The sequence below is a fragment of the Alligator sinensis genome, unplaced genomic scaffold (genome assembly GCF_000455745.1).
Source record: "Alligator sinensis unplaced genomic scaffold, ASM45574v1 scaffold292_1, whole genome shotgun sequence".
Lineage (NCBI taxonomy): Eukaryota > Metazoa > Chordata > Crocodylia > Alligatoridae > Alligator > Alligator sinensis.
The window spans coordinates 242,705-259,327 of NW_005842509.1; the positions used below are offsets into that span (position 1 = coordinate 242,705).

A 16,623-nucleotide genomic window follows, 5' to 3' on the forward strand; every position below is an offset into this window, starting at 1 on the left:
AGGGGAAAATGCAGCTGAGCCCCTGCTGCTCCGGCTGGGCTCATCCTGTCCCGAGCGGCACATGGCTCCGCCACCACCTCTCCTCCCTGGTGCTGACTGGGCCGGAGCTGAGGCCCAGCTGCTGCTTCCCCTCCCCAGTGCCAGCCCAGCCCAACCCTACATGGCCCAAGTGGCACGGCATGGGGAAAGCCTGCCCAGCAGCCACTTTGCTGGGCTTACCTGCAGGGCAGGGCCCTTTCCAGTCCTGTGCAGCAAAGCAGAAGGTGGCCCAGACAGTTTCCCCTCACCAGCGCCACAGGTTCTGGCCCAGTCCCCCCGCCCCTCTCAAGCTGCAAACATGGCCTGAGCCAGGGGCGGGGTGAGGCCAGCTGGGTCAGGCTGAGGTCAGGGTTGGTAGCCTCACAACCAGAACCCAAGGAAACAGCCTAAGGTGCTGCAGCCGGTGGCTAGTACTGCTGGAGGCTTTTAGAGAGAGCCTCCAGCAGGAGGTGGCCCCTTCAGCCACCATTACATGGATTTTGAAGGGGCTCCGTGGGCCAGAGGGAAGTGCTTGGCGGGCCAGATCCGGCCCATGGGCCGTATTTTGCCCACCCCTGCTATACAGGATACATAGTATGCAATGTTAAAAGCCAGCTTAACCAGTCTGCAATATAAGCTGGTGCATATCTAGGCATATCATCGCTTTATTCTCAAATGCTGTAAGTGGTGTCATTTTTCAAATGCTGAGCATACTGAAAATCCAATGTATGTTCATGTTGCCCCCTGACCAATCACTGAAGACAGGATCAGAAAGTTTCAATGGACTCCTGACCAACCACCAGGGCTTGCCACACCATTGTTACATACGCTGAATTTCAGAAAGTACTCTGGGCTTCAGAGTTTGAAAAAACACTAGAATAAAAAAATGGAGGTGGGAGCAATGAGAGAAAAATAATATGGGTAAAAATAAGAGGAAGAGGGCAAATTAGAGAGGGAGGGGGAAAAAAGGCAGAAAGGGTTTTATACTCTGCTTCAGCAAACCACGCCTAGTCATCATACCACTTGAGCACATTAAGCATTAACTTCAGTTCCATTACATTTTATTGTAAAATATACATCACATCATGGACAGGAAGAGGAAATTTGATGCAGAGAAGAAAGAAAGTACAGAAGAAGCTATTGGATTTGATAAGATGAACTTAAAAAGATCAGTGTAAGGTGAGGGATGGCTACAGAGAAAAACCAGAAAGCCAGATATCCAAGTGGGAAGGGAAAAAGAGGGAGTTAAGGAAGGAATGCATACAAGAGACCCAGACATAAAGGTGAAGTGGGATTTGGACTTTTAGTTGATGAACAGGTGGCGCTAAGGGAAGAATTTCTGAAGAGAGGAGAAACTATACTATGTCTGAAGAATGATGGGAAGGAGCTAGTCAGAGGGATAAAACAGAACAAAGATGAGAGAGAGGCTAGGATGAAGGAGGACACTCCAGAGGAGACTTCCCGTAGGCTGGTAGAGCAGGAGAAGAGATAGGAGAAGGTGAAAGTTACACCATATGCCATCACTTATTTTTTATAGAACTTGCAAGATTCTGGGTGCACTGGGAGGAGGGGAAGTTTGGGAAGGTAGAGGTCTGTTGGTTTCTGGATGTAAAGTCAAGGAGGAAAGAGACATGAAATAGGCTTGCAAAGACAGCTGGATGAGATTTTGGTTTATTTAATGATATTTAACATACAAGAAAAAAACGTATTTAATTGCTTCAAGACACGTTGGCAGATACTTAAAATATCAAAATAACCTCCCCCCACTCTCCCTAACATCAATGGAACCTTTAACAACAAAGGAAATAGCCAACAAAAGCAAAATAAGAAAAAAATCTCTACCTCAGACAAGCATAGGCTGCAATTTTAAAATAATTTTTTTTCAGCAAACAATATACATTCCGGAACACCAAAAATTCTTGTTAATAGGTATTAAATTGTTCATTTAAAACAAAAAGGCCCCCCAGAAAATGTAAATAATTTAAATAATTTATTTTGATATTTTATACACTTTTATTTTTCACACACAAAATTTCTTTCATTTTACTTTTTAAATTAATAAATATTAATTCTTTCAGTTTGTCAAGATTGAAAGAAAATGTCTTTGAACTGAGTGAAACATTTTATGATGACAAATCAAAGATAAACATTTCATTTTATGTTAAAACTTATTTTTACATCAAACAGCTATTTTAACTTTTCAGTTTTCCAAAATCCTACAAAAACCACAAAAACAATCAAAAGCCAAACATCAAGATCCACACAGTCAACACAACTCATCCCTATCTACGTGTCTCTTCAAATAGATAGGCATTAAGTATGCCTACTGGGAAATTCAAACTATTTTAAAGCAAAGCAGTAAAAGAAAACCCATGCTGAAGCATGGATATAGAAGGTGCCCAGACAAACCTCCCTTACCTATAAACTGAAGGGATTTCAGCTTGAGGACTTCTGTATGCTACTGAGATAGCTGTGAATAGCACAGGGGACAAATGATCTCCTAGGCAGTGAGAAACTAAGCAACGACCCACATGTTCTGTCCCCTCTCACTACCCACTAACAATACTTCCACCTTTCTATGCTACTGGCTAGATACTGATTTTATGTATAACAAATAATCACATTGTTTGGAATAGTTTTTGTGTATTACTTTCAGTACATTACAATAATCTGTTAAGATCCACAAAAGGTAATTAAACATTGCTATATGTTATAAAATTGTTCTGGAATGTTTGAGCATAGAGATCAAGTAGTGAGAATTATAACAAATTTAACACAAAATTATCTTGCTTGTTATCTCTCTCCCTTGTACACCTTAACATTTTTCCTTAATCAATTATTTTTATAGAAGACTTATTATTGGGCTTCCAGATTCAAATACATATTTATTAGTATTAGCCTGCCAAAATCAGGATGAAGGCTTGCTTGTAAATATTTGTTTAAGCTAGAAAGCCCTGATATTTTTCTTATTGCCTCTCAGTCTCCAGACTTCTATCAGCTTTATGCTGCTTTTACCCAATTTCACACTGGGAAATGCTGAAGCTCATAGCTAAGATAGGAAAACATAGGACAATATAAATAAAAGGGCAAAAAACAATGCTTTAAAATGCATGCTTTGTATAGAAAGTTTTTTTGTTTTTCTTTAAGGGGGGGGGGGGGGGGCCCCCCCTCCCCCAAGTTTTTTTTTTTTGTTGTAGAGGGGGGGGGGGGGGGGCGCACCCTCCTCTCCAAAGTTTAGATAATCCAGTACCAGAAAAAAAAATCCATATTTGTTTAAAATCTAAGCACTAGCCTGGTAGGAACAGACACCATAGGTTTTGGGGGGATTATTGTTTGTTTTTGTGGGGGGGTTGTTTGTTCTTTGGGGAGGGTTGTTTTGTCTGGATGCAGTGTACACTTTCCAACTTCCACTTTAATTCTCTTAAAGAACATATGCAAAACATGTAAATCACCATTTGCTTGCCCAGTGGAACAGAATTTCAGTAATCTATGCCAACAGTTGCCTACAGAAGACACCTACATCTGGTCTGCCACATCCAAATAGTAACCACAAGCACAAGCTTTGCTTTGTTTGGAATTCATCGCTACAATGCAGCTGAGCATCGGATAGAAAAACTATCAGCCTCCAGGGTTAAACAGACAAATGTTTTAGTTGCAACAACTTTTTGTGGGAAGGCAAAGCCATAACAATGAATATAGGAGTTTTTATGCAAATCACTAAAGGCCTAGTTTCTTAAATTGAAATAACATCCCTAACTGCTTTAATGAACATTTTCCTGAGCTTAAGGATGTAAAAACAGAATGGATGTGTTGTAATGTGAATTTTACTTCATCAGCTGGAATAAAAAAAAACTTTTAAGAAAATCAGATTTCTAAATGTTTCCATTTAAATCTGAAGGTAAATTAATATTCACCATTCCTGAGAGCAGGATGTTTTACTGGGGAGCAGAGAAGTTGATATATTCATTAAATCAAATATACTTCTGAAATTGCATGTAATTTAATACTTACCTAACCACTCATTGAATTTTTTAACTTCACTAGGAAGTCCCAGCTCAGTAAAATCACCAGCATGTATTAAAACATCTCCATATGGCATTTGGATTGGATCAGTTCTTGAGTGAGTATCAGAAATACAGACAAACCGGGTATATCCTGGAGGCTTGGGAGCATCATGGGGTACAGGATCCACCCTGCAAGAAATGCATCACAACAAGGTTATAAAACAGAATTATGTACATTCCTTTCATTATTTATCTTGCAATTCCCAATACTTTTTTTTTCTCATAAAAGATGGCATAATCTTCAAAATGGTTGTGACAGGAGTCACTTATTAGAACAAAGCAACCCTAGTAAGAAGTGTAAAAAAATTGAAGTTTACACCTCAATTTTTCAATATTTTGCGGTACAGGCATTTAAAGAGACCATGAGAAAAGAAATGGAAAGTACTAGTAATAACTGAAACAAATACTTATGAATAAATTAAAGGTATACCAGTATCAAAGTTAGAGACCATCCTGCATTCATTGTTTAAGTATGATTATAAAGTATGCAGAGAGAAGCTTTATTTAATAGATAGATAGATAGATAGATAGATGTAGATATATGTATATGCATGCATTTTCTATTTATAACATGTGCCTGCAAGTTATATAATTCCAACAAGCTTAATTAGCAGGTTTTTGAGATACATTTTAGTGTGTTAATGTACCAGAAGATAAGAACTCTACTGACAGCAGCTGTAAATGCACATTCAGAACTAACTATTGTCAGGACGAATATGGCAACTTTCTGGGCTTAATTACGCTAAGTAGAATCAGATGCAGTGAGGACTAGTGCTACCTTGTATTTTGTCCAATATTAAAACTCAAAACTGAGAAAAAGAAACCACTTATGAAATTTGCTTGTGATTTAGGAAAAAGAGACTGAGAGAAATCTTCTGCATTAAATATTCTTATTTTCAGCCCACTAAATCCATTCATACTCACCACATATTTCTTTAAAATATAAACCTATAGAAGCATATATACCTAACTGTACCATAGCTCTAATTCCAGTGGGAGAATTCAGGTGGAGCAAAATAGAAACATGTGAAATTAAAAACCTTATTTTTAGCAGTTTTAGCTCAGACAAAATTAAAATTCTATATCAACAATTTAGTTTTTATTTTTTTTTACCTTAAAGAACAAACATCATACATTTAGGTCTTGTTGTAATGTATCATTTTTTCCCTTCCATTTTTCCCACTTGATCTGTTTCCTTTCTTGCTCTAGTTTTTAAATGTTATTTAGGAAAAAAAATTAAAGACTGTTATTATTAATGAGAATAGTCATGTGGCCATCAGGACAATTTTCAGAATACTCTGTGAATTGGGTTAGAATTCTACTGAATTTAAGTTTGACGTATGGATAAGACATTTAACAATTTCACCTACTAGTGGGAGAGTCAGGAACAGAATTTTGTTCAAATTGTTAAACAAAGCTTACAAAATTTCTTAGCAATTTTTAAAATCAATTAAAAAGTAAACATATGCATCAATTCTCTTTGAATTAATTTTTAAAATTTCATTTTAAAGCCATTACATCAATAAGAAGGCACTAACAGCTTGTCACTTCATTTGTACAGTAGGGGTTGGGTTTTTTGTTGGTTTTTTTTGGGGGGGGTGTTAGGTTTTATTAAGAGAGAGAGGCAGGGTTTCACTATTAAATCCAGACAGCAATAACTTTTTAATGATGGTACTGCCCACATGCCTTGTCAGTTTCTCATCAGAACATAAGCCAAAACTGGGGCATGAAACACAAAGGGAAAAATATGAAATCGTATGCTAACCTGATCCTTGGCTGCCCAAATTCTCCCTCATTCTCCAATAAAAAAGTTATTGAGTATCTCTCAAGTATTCCATTTTAATTTAGGGACACTTTTCTATTATAAATGGTAGTTATAAAATGTTTCTCAGGGGTTCACAAGTATTAGCACAAAATAACTGACATGGTCCACACTGCTAGCTCCTTAAATATACTTTAGCCAAACAAAGCCCAGTGCAGCAGTAACTTGTATGTTAAGTAGCAATATACATTTTACATGCTCCTTCTCTGAAGCTGAATACAAATAACCAAACCTACCATGGCAATCCCTGCTGCACACAATAGGTATGCCTTTTCCTCATAGTTCAGAATTTTTGTTCATTTTGAGAAAAGTGTTTTCTGATTCAGCCAGGATATGTGCAGGTTTTCAATATCATACAAAGCGCCAAAGGATTTGTAATGGGTGAATGAAGTTCTTATAAGTAAATAAATAAATAAATAAAAACAAAGAAATGAATGAATAAATACAATTTGGATGAATGTCAGCGGAATGTGCACACATAAAGCTATGTACAGTGAAAATTGTTTTATGACAAATCAGATCTACATTTAAATTTCATTTAGATTGTGTAGAAAAAAATTCTTAACCAGATAATTGTGTGTTTGAATAACACCCTACTCAATGGAGAGCCCCTCTGGTAATCCATGAACTGTCTGCAATGTAAGTGAAAGTAGAGGAATGTCGTCTTTTTATTGTCCAAACACTGTTTTTCTTTAAGTAATGTATACAATTCCATGGAAGCGGAAAAGTAAAGTTAAGTTTTTAGGGCAATAGAACTGATGGAATTTAGTGCAAATGCAGGGCTTCAATGGGATTTTACAAAACAGAAATATTTCCTTGTTTGCAGCCAGTTGCAGGACAGGAACTTCAGACTCTTCAAGGCACCAAGTACCTTGTCAAAGCCTAGAAAAAAAGCTAAAGAAAATAAAATGCAATTGTGGCAATCCTATCACTTCACATTCAGAGGCATGAGACAAAGATGGGCTAGCAAATTCCTGGGTGAGGTTAGAAATACTCATGATGGTAAGACAGAAATTGCAATACAGCCTAAAGGACAACAAAGACCATGTAGCAGTTTGGAGTCAAAAAGAGGCAAAAGGAGTTTAGGGCAATTTTAAAGGCAAGTGACTTTAAATGGGTTTTATACATAACCATTTGTAACATCTCTAAGGATTCAACGAGTTTGTGCACCAATACACAAGATTCTTGCCCCACTAAAGTCAATGGCAATACTCCTCTGTCCTCAGTAATACTCACATGAACAAAAGAGATGCAAGATTACACTTTTCTCTTTTCTGTCACCATTCTCTTAATTTGTAAAATGTAAAAGCAAGCTAAATATTGTAGGTATTCACAAAACTTCTTTACCATTTCAGCGTGAAGAAAAAAATTAGTCCAGCTGTCATTACGTATAGTATTTGTTACAGCTTTATCCCATCTTTTGGACTGCACATGCTTTTTTGCTATTACATTAATTATTCATAAGTTGTTTGTCAAACCATTTTGAGACAACTTTCAAAGACCAGTCTGCCTACAAACGTCTTGCTCAAAATGGTTCACTATGTCATTTGGTTGATCTCACAAGTCACAGTGTTGTATCCAATCACTGGTTGGATCACTGCAACATTAAGCAGAATAATGATGAGTACTAAGTGGCTATTAATGAATAGCCCATTTCTAGCTCAGATTTTCTGATGGGGAAAAAAAAAAAAAAAAATCACTCATCCAACTTTTGGACACAGTGAACATGTTTGTGAATACCCAGTGGATGTCTGAATTATTCGTTATACTGTGAATATAAATCCCGCAAATCAAAGAGTCCTGAACTGAGCATTTATTTACATAAGTGTTTGTGAATCCATATTTTGGCGGGGGTTTGGGGGGGGGGGGGGGGGGGAAGAGGTGGGGTTGTTACCTGTTATTTGCCAGGTTTACAATCAAAATATATTCCCCACTAAGGATACTACATCTGTTGTAGATCTTGTATTTCAGTGGCACTTACGAGCCTCAGCTAGGGATTAGGGCCTCCATTGTGATTGGCTCATACAACAAAGCATGCCCCAAGAAGGGCAGGTTTACATTCAGACCTTTGCAGACATGTTCCACCAAAATATTTGTGCTTCTTTAAGAGAGTGTATAACTGGTACCGAAATTTAAGAAATACTATTGAAAGTTTACATACTCAGTGGGCACATCTACACATTCATTAATGCACAATAGTTACTGCACGTTTAGTTTAGTACTTGCTTAATGAAGTACTTACTAAAGGTACAGTAATTACAGTTACTGCACAGTAGGCTAATATTACGATGCAGTAGCATATTAACAGTTTTTGCCTGGCTACTGTGCAGTGTTGTTAGGTTACTGGGCATTAAGTGTAGGCATGCCCAGTTTTCTTCTTTTTTAAGAAACTAATCATGGCCTATGTTTGAAAATTACCAAATGTACTGAACATGATGGATGTGAGGAAGCCAATTAGTTATCAAGTCTTCCTAAAGTAAAAATGTTTTTATTTAAAAAAAAAAAAGAAGAAAAACAACGAACATCCCTCTGGTGTAAAGAAAAGGATGATTCTCTCTTTATAGAGTAGAATAAAATATGTCCTAAACAGTTGGATTTCCTATAAAAATATTTTAGAGTAGATTTTATATTTAATTTATTTGTAATGCCTTAACCATTTTGCACTTCCTTCTGGCTCTCAACTTTATTCAAGGTTTCATTTTGTAATTATAATCTTATGCTTTACATTAAAAGGAAATCATTTAGAGCATTTAATTTTACTGATGTTGTCATTATATGTAAAGAGTAAAAAATAAACACATTATTTTAATTACTCTTTAAGTACTCCACATCTTTTGCACACTGGTATTCAAGGAAGCTGATGGATGGGTGCCTGCACCATTGTATTTGTTGCTCACATTTTCTTCCCTTGCTGCAGGATGAATAACCACACAATAGAAAAAATATTGTCCTGGATGCAGTCTTGTTATTTCAACAGCTATTTACGTCAAGTTGCAAGTTAATAATGCTAACAATTGCAGTAAAACTGTGGAAAGTTTCAGCTATGTAAAACCTTTTGTTTTAGGTTTTAGTTGCATTGTTTTCTATTGCTGTTTTTCTTATTCCATAAATACAGCATAAATTGCTTTCCTTCATCCTTTAACAAAGTACATATGCTTCCCCTATAAACTGACTTGCATCATTACAGTAATTTTTATTAGAAAGACAGCAAAACTTTGTTCTCTGCATTCTTTTGGACCGGTCCATCAAATACCACATTGACGAGGCAATAACAATTCAGAAGGCTGTGCTAGAGCAATAACAAAACTATTATACTTACATTTGCACATGTGGGGGCTGAAAACGTCCCTGGTTAATGTTGTAGAACGTGAAAGCCTGTGTGGGGTTTGAGCTGTACTCATCCACTTCTATTATGAGTCGACTGTGCTGATGCCTTCTAGCTGCCATAATGTGCGACTGGGCGAAAGCCATGCTTGCACTGTGTAGCACTGCTCTTTTTCAGAGAATCATATCTGCTATCTTCCTACACCAATGGAAGAAGACCATGTCATCTCCTTACTTAATCAACACAGTCCCCTTTGGAAACCCTAAAAGCAGATTGAAGAGATGGAGCATAACCGTTTGACAGTTAATCTGTTTGGGATTTGCTTTATTTAATGTTAGATGAAGATTTAGGGGGTTGGGGGGGTGGAATTCACAGCTCAAAGAACTCATTACAAACCTTTCCAACTCGGCAATTTGATGAATACACTTCAGTTGGGGGTTGGAGAGAGGGAGGGAAATTTATAACAGAACTCATGGTGCAACACATTCAAATAAAAGACTTTCAAATCCAAATCCAAAATACAGTGTAGGACTTCTGGGAAAAGTTTTCCCAGCATAATTATTTACTTCAGTTTTCCCCTGGTATATTCATGAATGTTGGTATCACATACCCCCGTCAAAAATTTTTAAGTGTTTGCATGCCCAAACACAACTAGAACAGAAGCATATTTCAGTTTGTTTAAAACATGCATCACTTAAGGGTTCCTTTCAGAACCACTGTGGCATTCATCATGAAAGGAATGGGTTGCCAGTATATGCTCCAGGGATACTATGAAACAGGTATGTCAATGGGCCTCCCCACCCACATTTTATGATATTATGCCCATTTGAATAATACATTCTGAAGAACGTCATGGTTTTAGATTAAAGCTTTATACCACAGTATTCCACCTACTGCACATCCTATCCTACTTTCAGGTCATTTAGGCCCAAAATTTAGGGTCCAGTGGAAAAATGTTACAGACCAATAACAATAGAAATGTTATCACTACATTTAAACAGGAAAAATCAATGCAATTTTTTGTGTTTGAGGTCAAATATTCCTTGTTAGAAATTCAACTCAAAACAAGTGAAAGGTAAGAAGAACGGAAAAGTGAACCTGATGGCGTATAACAAAGAGTAACCACTGAAAATAACAGAAAAGAAATTAAGCTTTCCAGTTTAAATAAATGAATGCATTATTAGCAATAACAGTAAATACTGTTTTTAGAATACGATTTTAAATAATTATCATGCAATCCTAGCCCTAACTCTTTAAATTAAAATATTTTAATGTTTTATTGCAAAATACAGACCTTATTTATTTAAAAATAACTCCCAAATACTTTCCTTCAATAGTTTCACCCAAATTTACAAAAATTTAAGTTATTCACCAAAAATGTACAACTTCTGAGTGCACAACTTCTGAGTGCTGCAAGTTTCTTTAAATAAGCTTAACAACCCACCTCACAGTCTTATCCTAATGGGCCACCACTACGCATAACGGCTGGAAAAGGTAGCACAGCCTTCATAATTATTTAGGCCCAGATTTTTAAGAGTATATGGGCAACTAAGGATGTACAGAATTAAATCTGTGGAATATAGAATGTGCTGTAAGAAGTTGCATATTAAGGGTTAATACCATTTCTTCCCTGCACAGCTCTGACTTGTCACTAGAGGGATGGCAAGCAGGGGCAAAGGTAGAAGACAGTATACCTGAGTTCTGTCCCTGCTTGCAAGGAGGGGGTGGGGTGGGTGCAGGTGGCAAAGGTGTATCCTGGGATGTTGGAGGATTGCAGATCGCTTGTTTTATCTCTGTGAAGCAAACTAAAGATACCCTAACATGAGGTAGGTAACCCAGCCCAGAGCTAATCCTCGCCTGAAGGACACTCAAAAGGAACTTAGCACAAGTTTAACAAATTTGCATTTTAAGTACACTTAGTATGTCTTAAATGTAATGTGCAACTTCACCCTTAAGTCCCAATGGGCACGTCTACATGTATGCTGGACTTCACAGTTGTTATTGTGCAGTCCCAGTGTTGCACGAATTGTTTCCGATGCTGTTGCACAGTAACAATAAGCTACTGTGCTGTAGCTCATTGCTACTGCACAGTAGGTTTGGTGTCATGGTTCGTGCCTGCCAATGCTACCTCACTGTAGTGTCATGTGTAGACGTGCCCAACGACTTCAGTGGCAATTAGGAATATTAAATTTCCCAAAAATTCTGGGTTTGTCTTTTGCCTAAATTTTAATACTGCCACCAAGCATCTCAAATGAGGTGCTGGGATATTATTTTGTTTTTTTTTCTTTTTTTTTTTTTTAATGAGTTCTTGTTCTGTATGAGATTGGAATTAAATCTCCAGTTCTTGTCATGTAACTTACTGAACCTGCTGTAATAAAATGACAACTTGCTGTCAGTACCAACAGACAGGACTATAGCTTGAGAATTTAAGAACAGTTTTCCTTCTGCTGTCCACTAGAAATGAGTGGTAAAGATATGGCAGAATAAAGCCAAGAAAATGTTGGGTTTTAAACACTTTCAGATGTTGTGTTCAGGCTACAAAGCATGCAGCACAATGGAAGCATCAAAAAGCAGGGGGAGGGATGGGAAGAATGATCCTTGAAAGAATAATCAAGGATACATTTCTGTATTTAGGAAATAAGAAATTAAAAGGCAGATGTGAGATCCTCCCTTAGGAGCTTTCTGCATAAAATGGTGCATTTTTAAAAAATTCATATGGGCCAATTATAGCAAATGTCAGAGACATCTGCTCTGAGTGACCAGCATACCATTTGGAAGAAACCACTACAAATAGTGTTTGCTGAGAGATACTTTTGGCACAATCAATTATTTGCTATTCAAAATACTTTAAAACATTTCAATACATTTCAAGTTTCAATAGCACCCTTATAAGATATGAAAAAATTATCTCCATTTTACATATGGCTGAACTGAGATTACAGAGAGTTTGAAGCAAGCATTAAGCGGAAGAGCCTAAAGTTCTTAAGTCTATCTATTCTGATATTTCTATACTTAAGCACCTGTTTGATAATGAAGATTACTAAGCACCTATCAGATTCCCAGTTTTATGCTCTCTTTTCTTCCAGCTGGACATGGCCTACCATCTTATATAAGTTTAGCTGCTTTTGGTAGAATCCATTATTATCTGTTCACAAGCAATAAAAGATGTGTGTAAAGCACAGCATTCACTGTAGCAGCATTTTTGTAAGAGAGGAGCTATTGTTTCGATACATGAAAGTGTGTGTGAATCACAACACCAGGCCAGCCTGCAAGGACCCTAGCCAGAGACATACAGTATGATGTTCACCATGTAAACACGCAAAAATTGGAAGCAAGCAGGTCTCTACTGAGAGGAAAAAAGCTTGATGCCATTACACTACTGACCCCTCTACCAAGTGATAGTCATCTCATGTGAGCCTCAGGGATATAAAAACTGTTCAAGGAACGAAAAGGAAAAAGAAAGCCAGATTACTGTAAAAATAGAATAGATTAGTGAACAAGAACAACAAGCACTAAACAGAAATCAGAATAAGGCAACCACAATATACAACTAACTGTCTTAATTCAACAGATGAAGCCAGTATCAGAAACATATACAAATTAATCTTACCGTTTCTCTGTGTTTCTCTTCCTAAGAAATAGCCTGCTAACATCTTTGATGACCGACAGAAATAGCTATCTTCTTCCAGCCTGACTGCTATCCAAACTGATGCCAGTCACTCCCTTCTTTCTATTTTCCTTTCCAAAACTCCATACTTTTTTTTTTAATGATTTGAAATCTCTCCCTCCCCAAAATTAGGGTGTGATATACAATGGGGAATAATTATCTACCATTGTATAAGTTTTTTAAAAATATACCTAGCATTACCAGCATAGAGCATTCAGACTCAAATCCTCACAGCAACAACATGCTAACCACCCGTTTCCCCCAGACTTATGGAGCTGTGGGATGTCTGCCAGTGAAATACAGAGAAATGTAAAAAAGGCTGCAGGAACATGAATACTAAAATAAAAAAATCACAAAGCTGAATGTTAAAATCATAAATGTTAGAGAAAAAACAGCTAATCCATCTTTATACCAGCATATAAATGTTCTCTGCATGTTATTTAGCTTGTGCTCTATCTAGTCTGATTTACCTATCCCCTCCAGAACCTGATACAAAGCTCACTGTATTCAGTGATGATCTTTCCACTTCAATGGATTAAGCCACAAGGCATGGGGATTCCACCACCTCTACAGTGAGAATATTCAATAATGGAACTACTCAGATGCTTGCACTTAGACATGGGTTTTAAGTTGTTCATTGAATGAGGACCTGTACTATATGAAGTTTTCTTGACCATTCAGCCAAAAAAGTCCTTAACTTTACCCCTATACTCTCTTGTAGAGACAGCATACATAATAATCCCACTACACTCTTTGTGTAACTTCTCCTGCCTCTCTCTCTCTCATTCTATTATAAACATAATTTCATTTTAATTTCCTTTCCACATTCCCACTCAGATCCTGGTTTGACTGTTATTCTTTCTCCAATCCCCTGTCTTTTCCTTGTCATCATCACTATACCTTTTTTTTTCATTGTTCACTGTACTCTTATCACCTTCCAGCTACTTCTTGTCTGTCTACAACCACACCCGATATTGAGGCCCTCGTAACTTCCCTAGCATTACTGAAAAAGACCCTAGCTCCAAAACCACAGTGCCTCAATCAACCTATCTAGTATTTAAGATGACAGTTATTACAATTTTGAAAAAGTAGAGAAAAAACTGTGAAGAAGAGATGTGTTCAATAAACCAGAGAAATGCAGGATGGCTACAGAATTTGAGAGGAACAGTTGCAACTCTCATACCAACAAGAGTGAGACAATGTAGAGAGTCAGTACTAAATGAGGGCCAGGCTGCACTTCCTGAGTTATTGTCTCAGGCACAGAAGCAAGTTCCTTTAGATAAGAAAGTAGAGTCCTTATTTAAAAAGGAAACAAAGCAATGCCATAGAATATTCTACAATAACATCTCTAAGCAAAGCTATAACTTTTGGATCAATCACCACAAAGTACTCTAGTATGAGTAGATTTCTATGTAAAGGAAGGGTTGATGAAGGTGCTTCAGCAATAGGACACTAGTTGCTTTGGTAAAGCAACTTAATTACAGAACTGAATGCTCTAATAGGTTCTCTCTCCCTGACTGATATGGTTTACCTAGTCCACATGATCAAGATCATTTTTCTACCTTCCGGGTGCACCTACACGAGATGTTTATTGCAGTTGCCTAATTAGCTCCACAGTAAAGCATCACCCTCCACACAAGCGTTGCTATTAGGCCAGAGTAAACAAACTAACTCCACAGTAGGATCATACAGCCCAGCACAAGTACTATTTTATGGTGGAGTTATTTACTCTGCCGCAACACACATGTAGACTGTGACCTGGGCTGGCTGGGGCCCCCCAAGGTACTACAGTCAGGGCTGCTTAGCTAGCTCCCACTGTAGCACTCTCATGCCCAACCAGCCCCTCTGCAGCACCTTGAGTCAGGCAGAAGCAGCCTCACCCTCTAGGCCTTCTGTCAACCAGGGCTGCCCCACCCTGGCTCGATATGCTGTGGCCCGGACACATGTGTAAATACCACACCTGGGAGCAATAAACTCTGGTGCGAACTGTGCTGGAGTTTATTGAATTAATTTCATGTATTCAACAGCCTGTTTTTGTAACTGCACGATGAACAAAATAATTCTGGAAAAGGTGTTCTTCTATATGAGTGAATACGCTGGGCAAATTTGTTTGCAACAACAACAAACTTTTGAAAGATGCTCTTTTTTCTTTTTTTTATTTGCCAAGATAAATACAAGAAAAAATGCTAACTAATCATGACCAGTCTCTCCTCTTTGGCAGATTGATTTTACCTGACAATGAGCAGTCCAAAAGCTCTCAACCATTTACCAGCTTAAAAACAAAGTTAGCATGATTAACTGGCATTTAGACATTTGTAGCTGTTGAGGTCCATCTAGTACATACAAATATTGATAGGACCATTAGGCTTCAAATGTTTCCTTTTGGCTATTACAGTTTGTTGTATAAATGCATATTTAGGGAACTTTTTGAATTGCACTTTTTTTTTTTTAAACAGAAACTGATGTATAGCATTGAAATATGCACTTAGAAGTCCACACTTACCATTGTGAATGCTTTATGTACCTGCCATTAGTGTCAATGGGAGTTAAACAAGAGAGTTGAAAAGAGAACAGATTCCTTGGGGATGTTTAAGTTATAATCTATAGTGTCATTTGAGGTGTTTATCCCCCTCACTAACTCTCCAAAGACTTTTACATTATGAATTCATGATCTTAGAATCCTATTAAGAAAGCTAACCCCATTTCAGTTATAGAAGCAGTAAAACATCAAAAACCATTAACTTTTAAAATGGCAGTTCAGGGTTGGTGAAACAGATGAGACAGAAATTGAAGTTCTCTATCCATAGATCACACATAACACATTAGTAGCTTTGGACTGCCTTTCTGCCTCAAATCCTGTTCTGGGAAGACCATTTCAGTGAGAAAGATAATTTAGACCCAATGTCCATTCACACCATGGCGTCTGTGTTTGTAACGGTAGCTAATTACCATATTTACTCAAATATAAAATGACCCTGAATATAAGAAAACCTGTCAATAATTAGATTCTATATCTAGAAAAATTCTAAATGTTATAATTTCCCAGATATAGAATCCAATTTTTGGAGGTCTGCCTTGAATCTGTCCTCCTCCCACTGCTATAGCAGGGAAGATAAATCTGGGGGGGGCAGGTGACCCCCCCTGGCCTTCTGCCCCACCCAACATCTTCCCCTTGCAGCCCCTCACCCCCCTTGTCAGGCCCTGCTTTCCCTGCTCACAACTGGAACTGCGTGTTCTTGCCAAATGCCCTAGGATCCTCCAAAAATTTAAATGCAGATGACATGCAGTAGAATCTGGTCCAGCTCCAACGCATGGACAGCAGGGCCACACAAACCATATGCAAGAGGCTGAGAGAGGGAGCAACAGAAGGATTCTCAGAGAACTGTTAAGGGCCCTGTTTGGTGATGTTTGCCAGGTGTTTAAGACTGATGAAAAAACAGGAATCATTGGAAATGGGAAAAAAGGCACAGTTCAGCTGTGGGAGTGAAGAGGTAGTTAAAATGTAGTCAATGTAGTGGCTCACCATGACTTGAAAAAGGGGGTGTACCCGCCTCCATTCGACCAGGAGTTCACGCGCCACCTTCGCCCGGGCGCAAGATCTCGCGCACCCGGACTTTGCTAGTATGCCCCGGAGTTTACCCCGTCTGGTATCAAGGGGGACCCCAGAACTCGCCTGCCACGACTTTGATGACGCCTTCAGTGGGGGGTCTTCCCTTGGGGTATCCCC

The 16,623-nt window shown here is 38.0% G+C and overlaps 1 protein-coding gene across 9 annotated transcripts in view; it reads right to left on the bottom strand.

The window, feature by feature from the left end:
- Positions 1 to 16,623, bottom strand: part of MPPED1 (metallophosphoesterase domain containing 1) — an 81,607-nt gene that overhangs the window by 55,356 nt on the left and 9,628 nt on the right. For 4 of the 9 annotated variants that reach the window (XM_006031523.3, XM_006031521.3, XM_025213193.1 and 1 more), the window contains exons 2-3: positions 9,224 to 9,427; positions 4,030 to 4,211 (exon numbers count right to left, since the gene is read on the bottom strand). In XM_006031523.3, the coding sequence (XP_006031585.1) occupies positions 4,030 to 4,211; positions 9,224 to 9,375 (334 nt within the window). In that variant the 5' untranslated portion in view covers positions 9,376 to 9,427. Of the gene's footprint in view, positions 1 to 4,029; positions 4,212 to 5,195; positions 5,288 to 6,140; positions 6,298 to 9,223; positions 16,607 to 16,623 lie in introns of those variants that run through there. The other 5 variants (XM_025213195.1, XM_006031525.3, XM_006031524.3 and 2 more) reach the window with 5 other exon arrangements.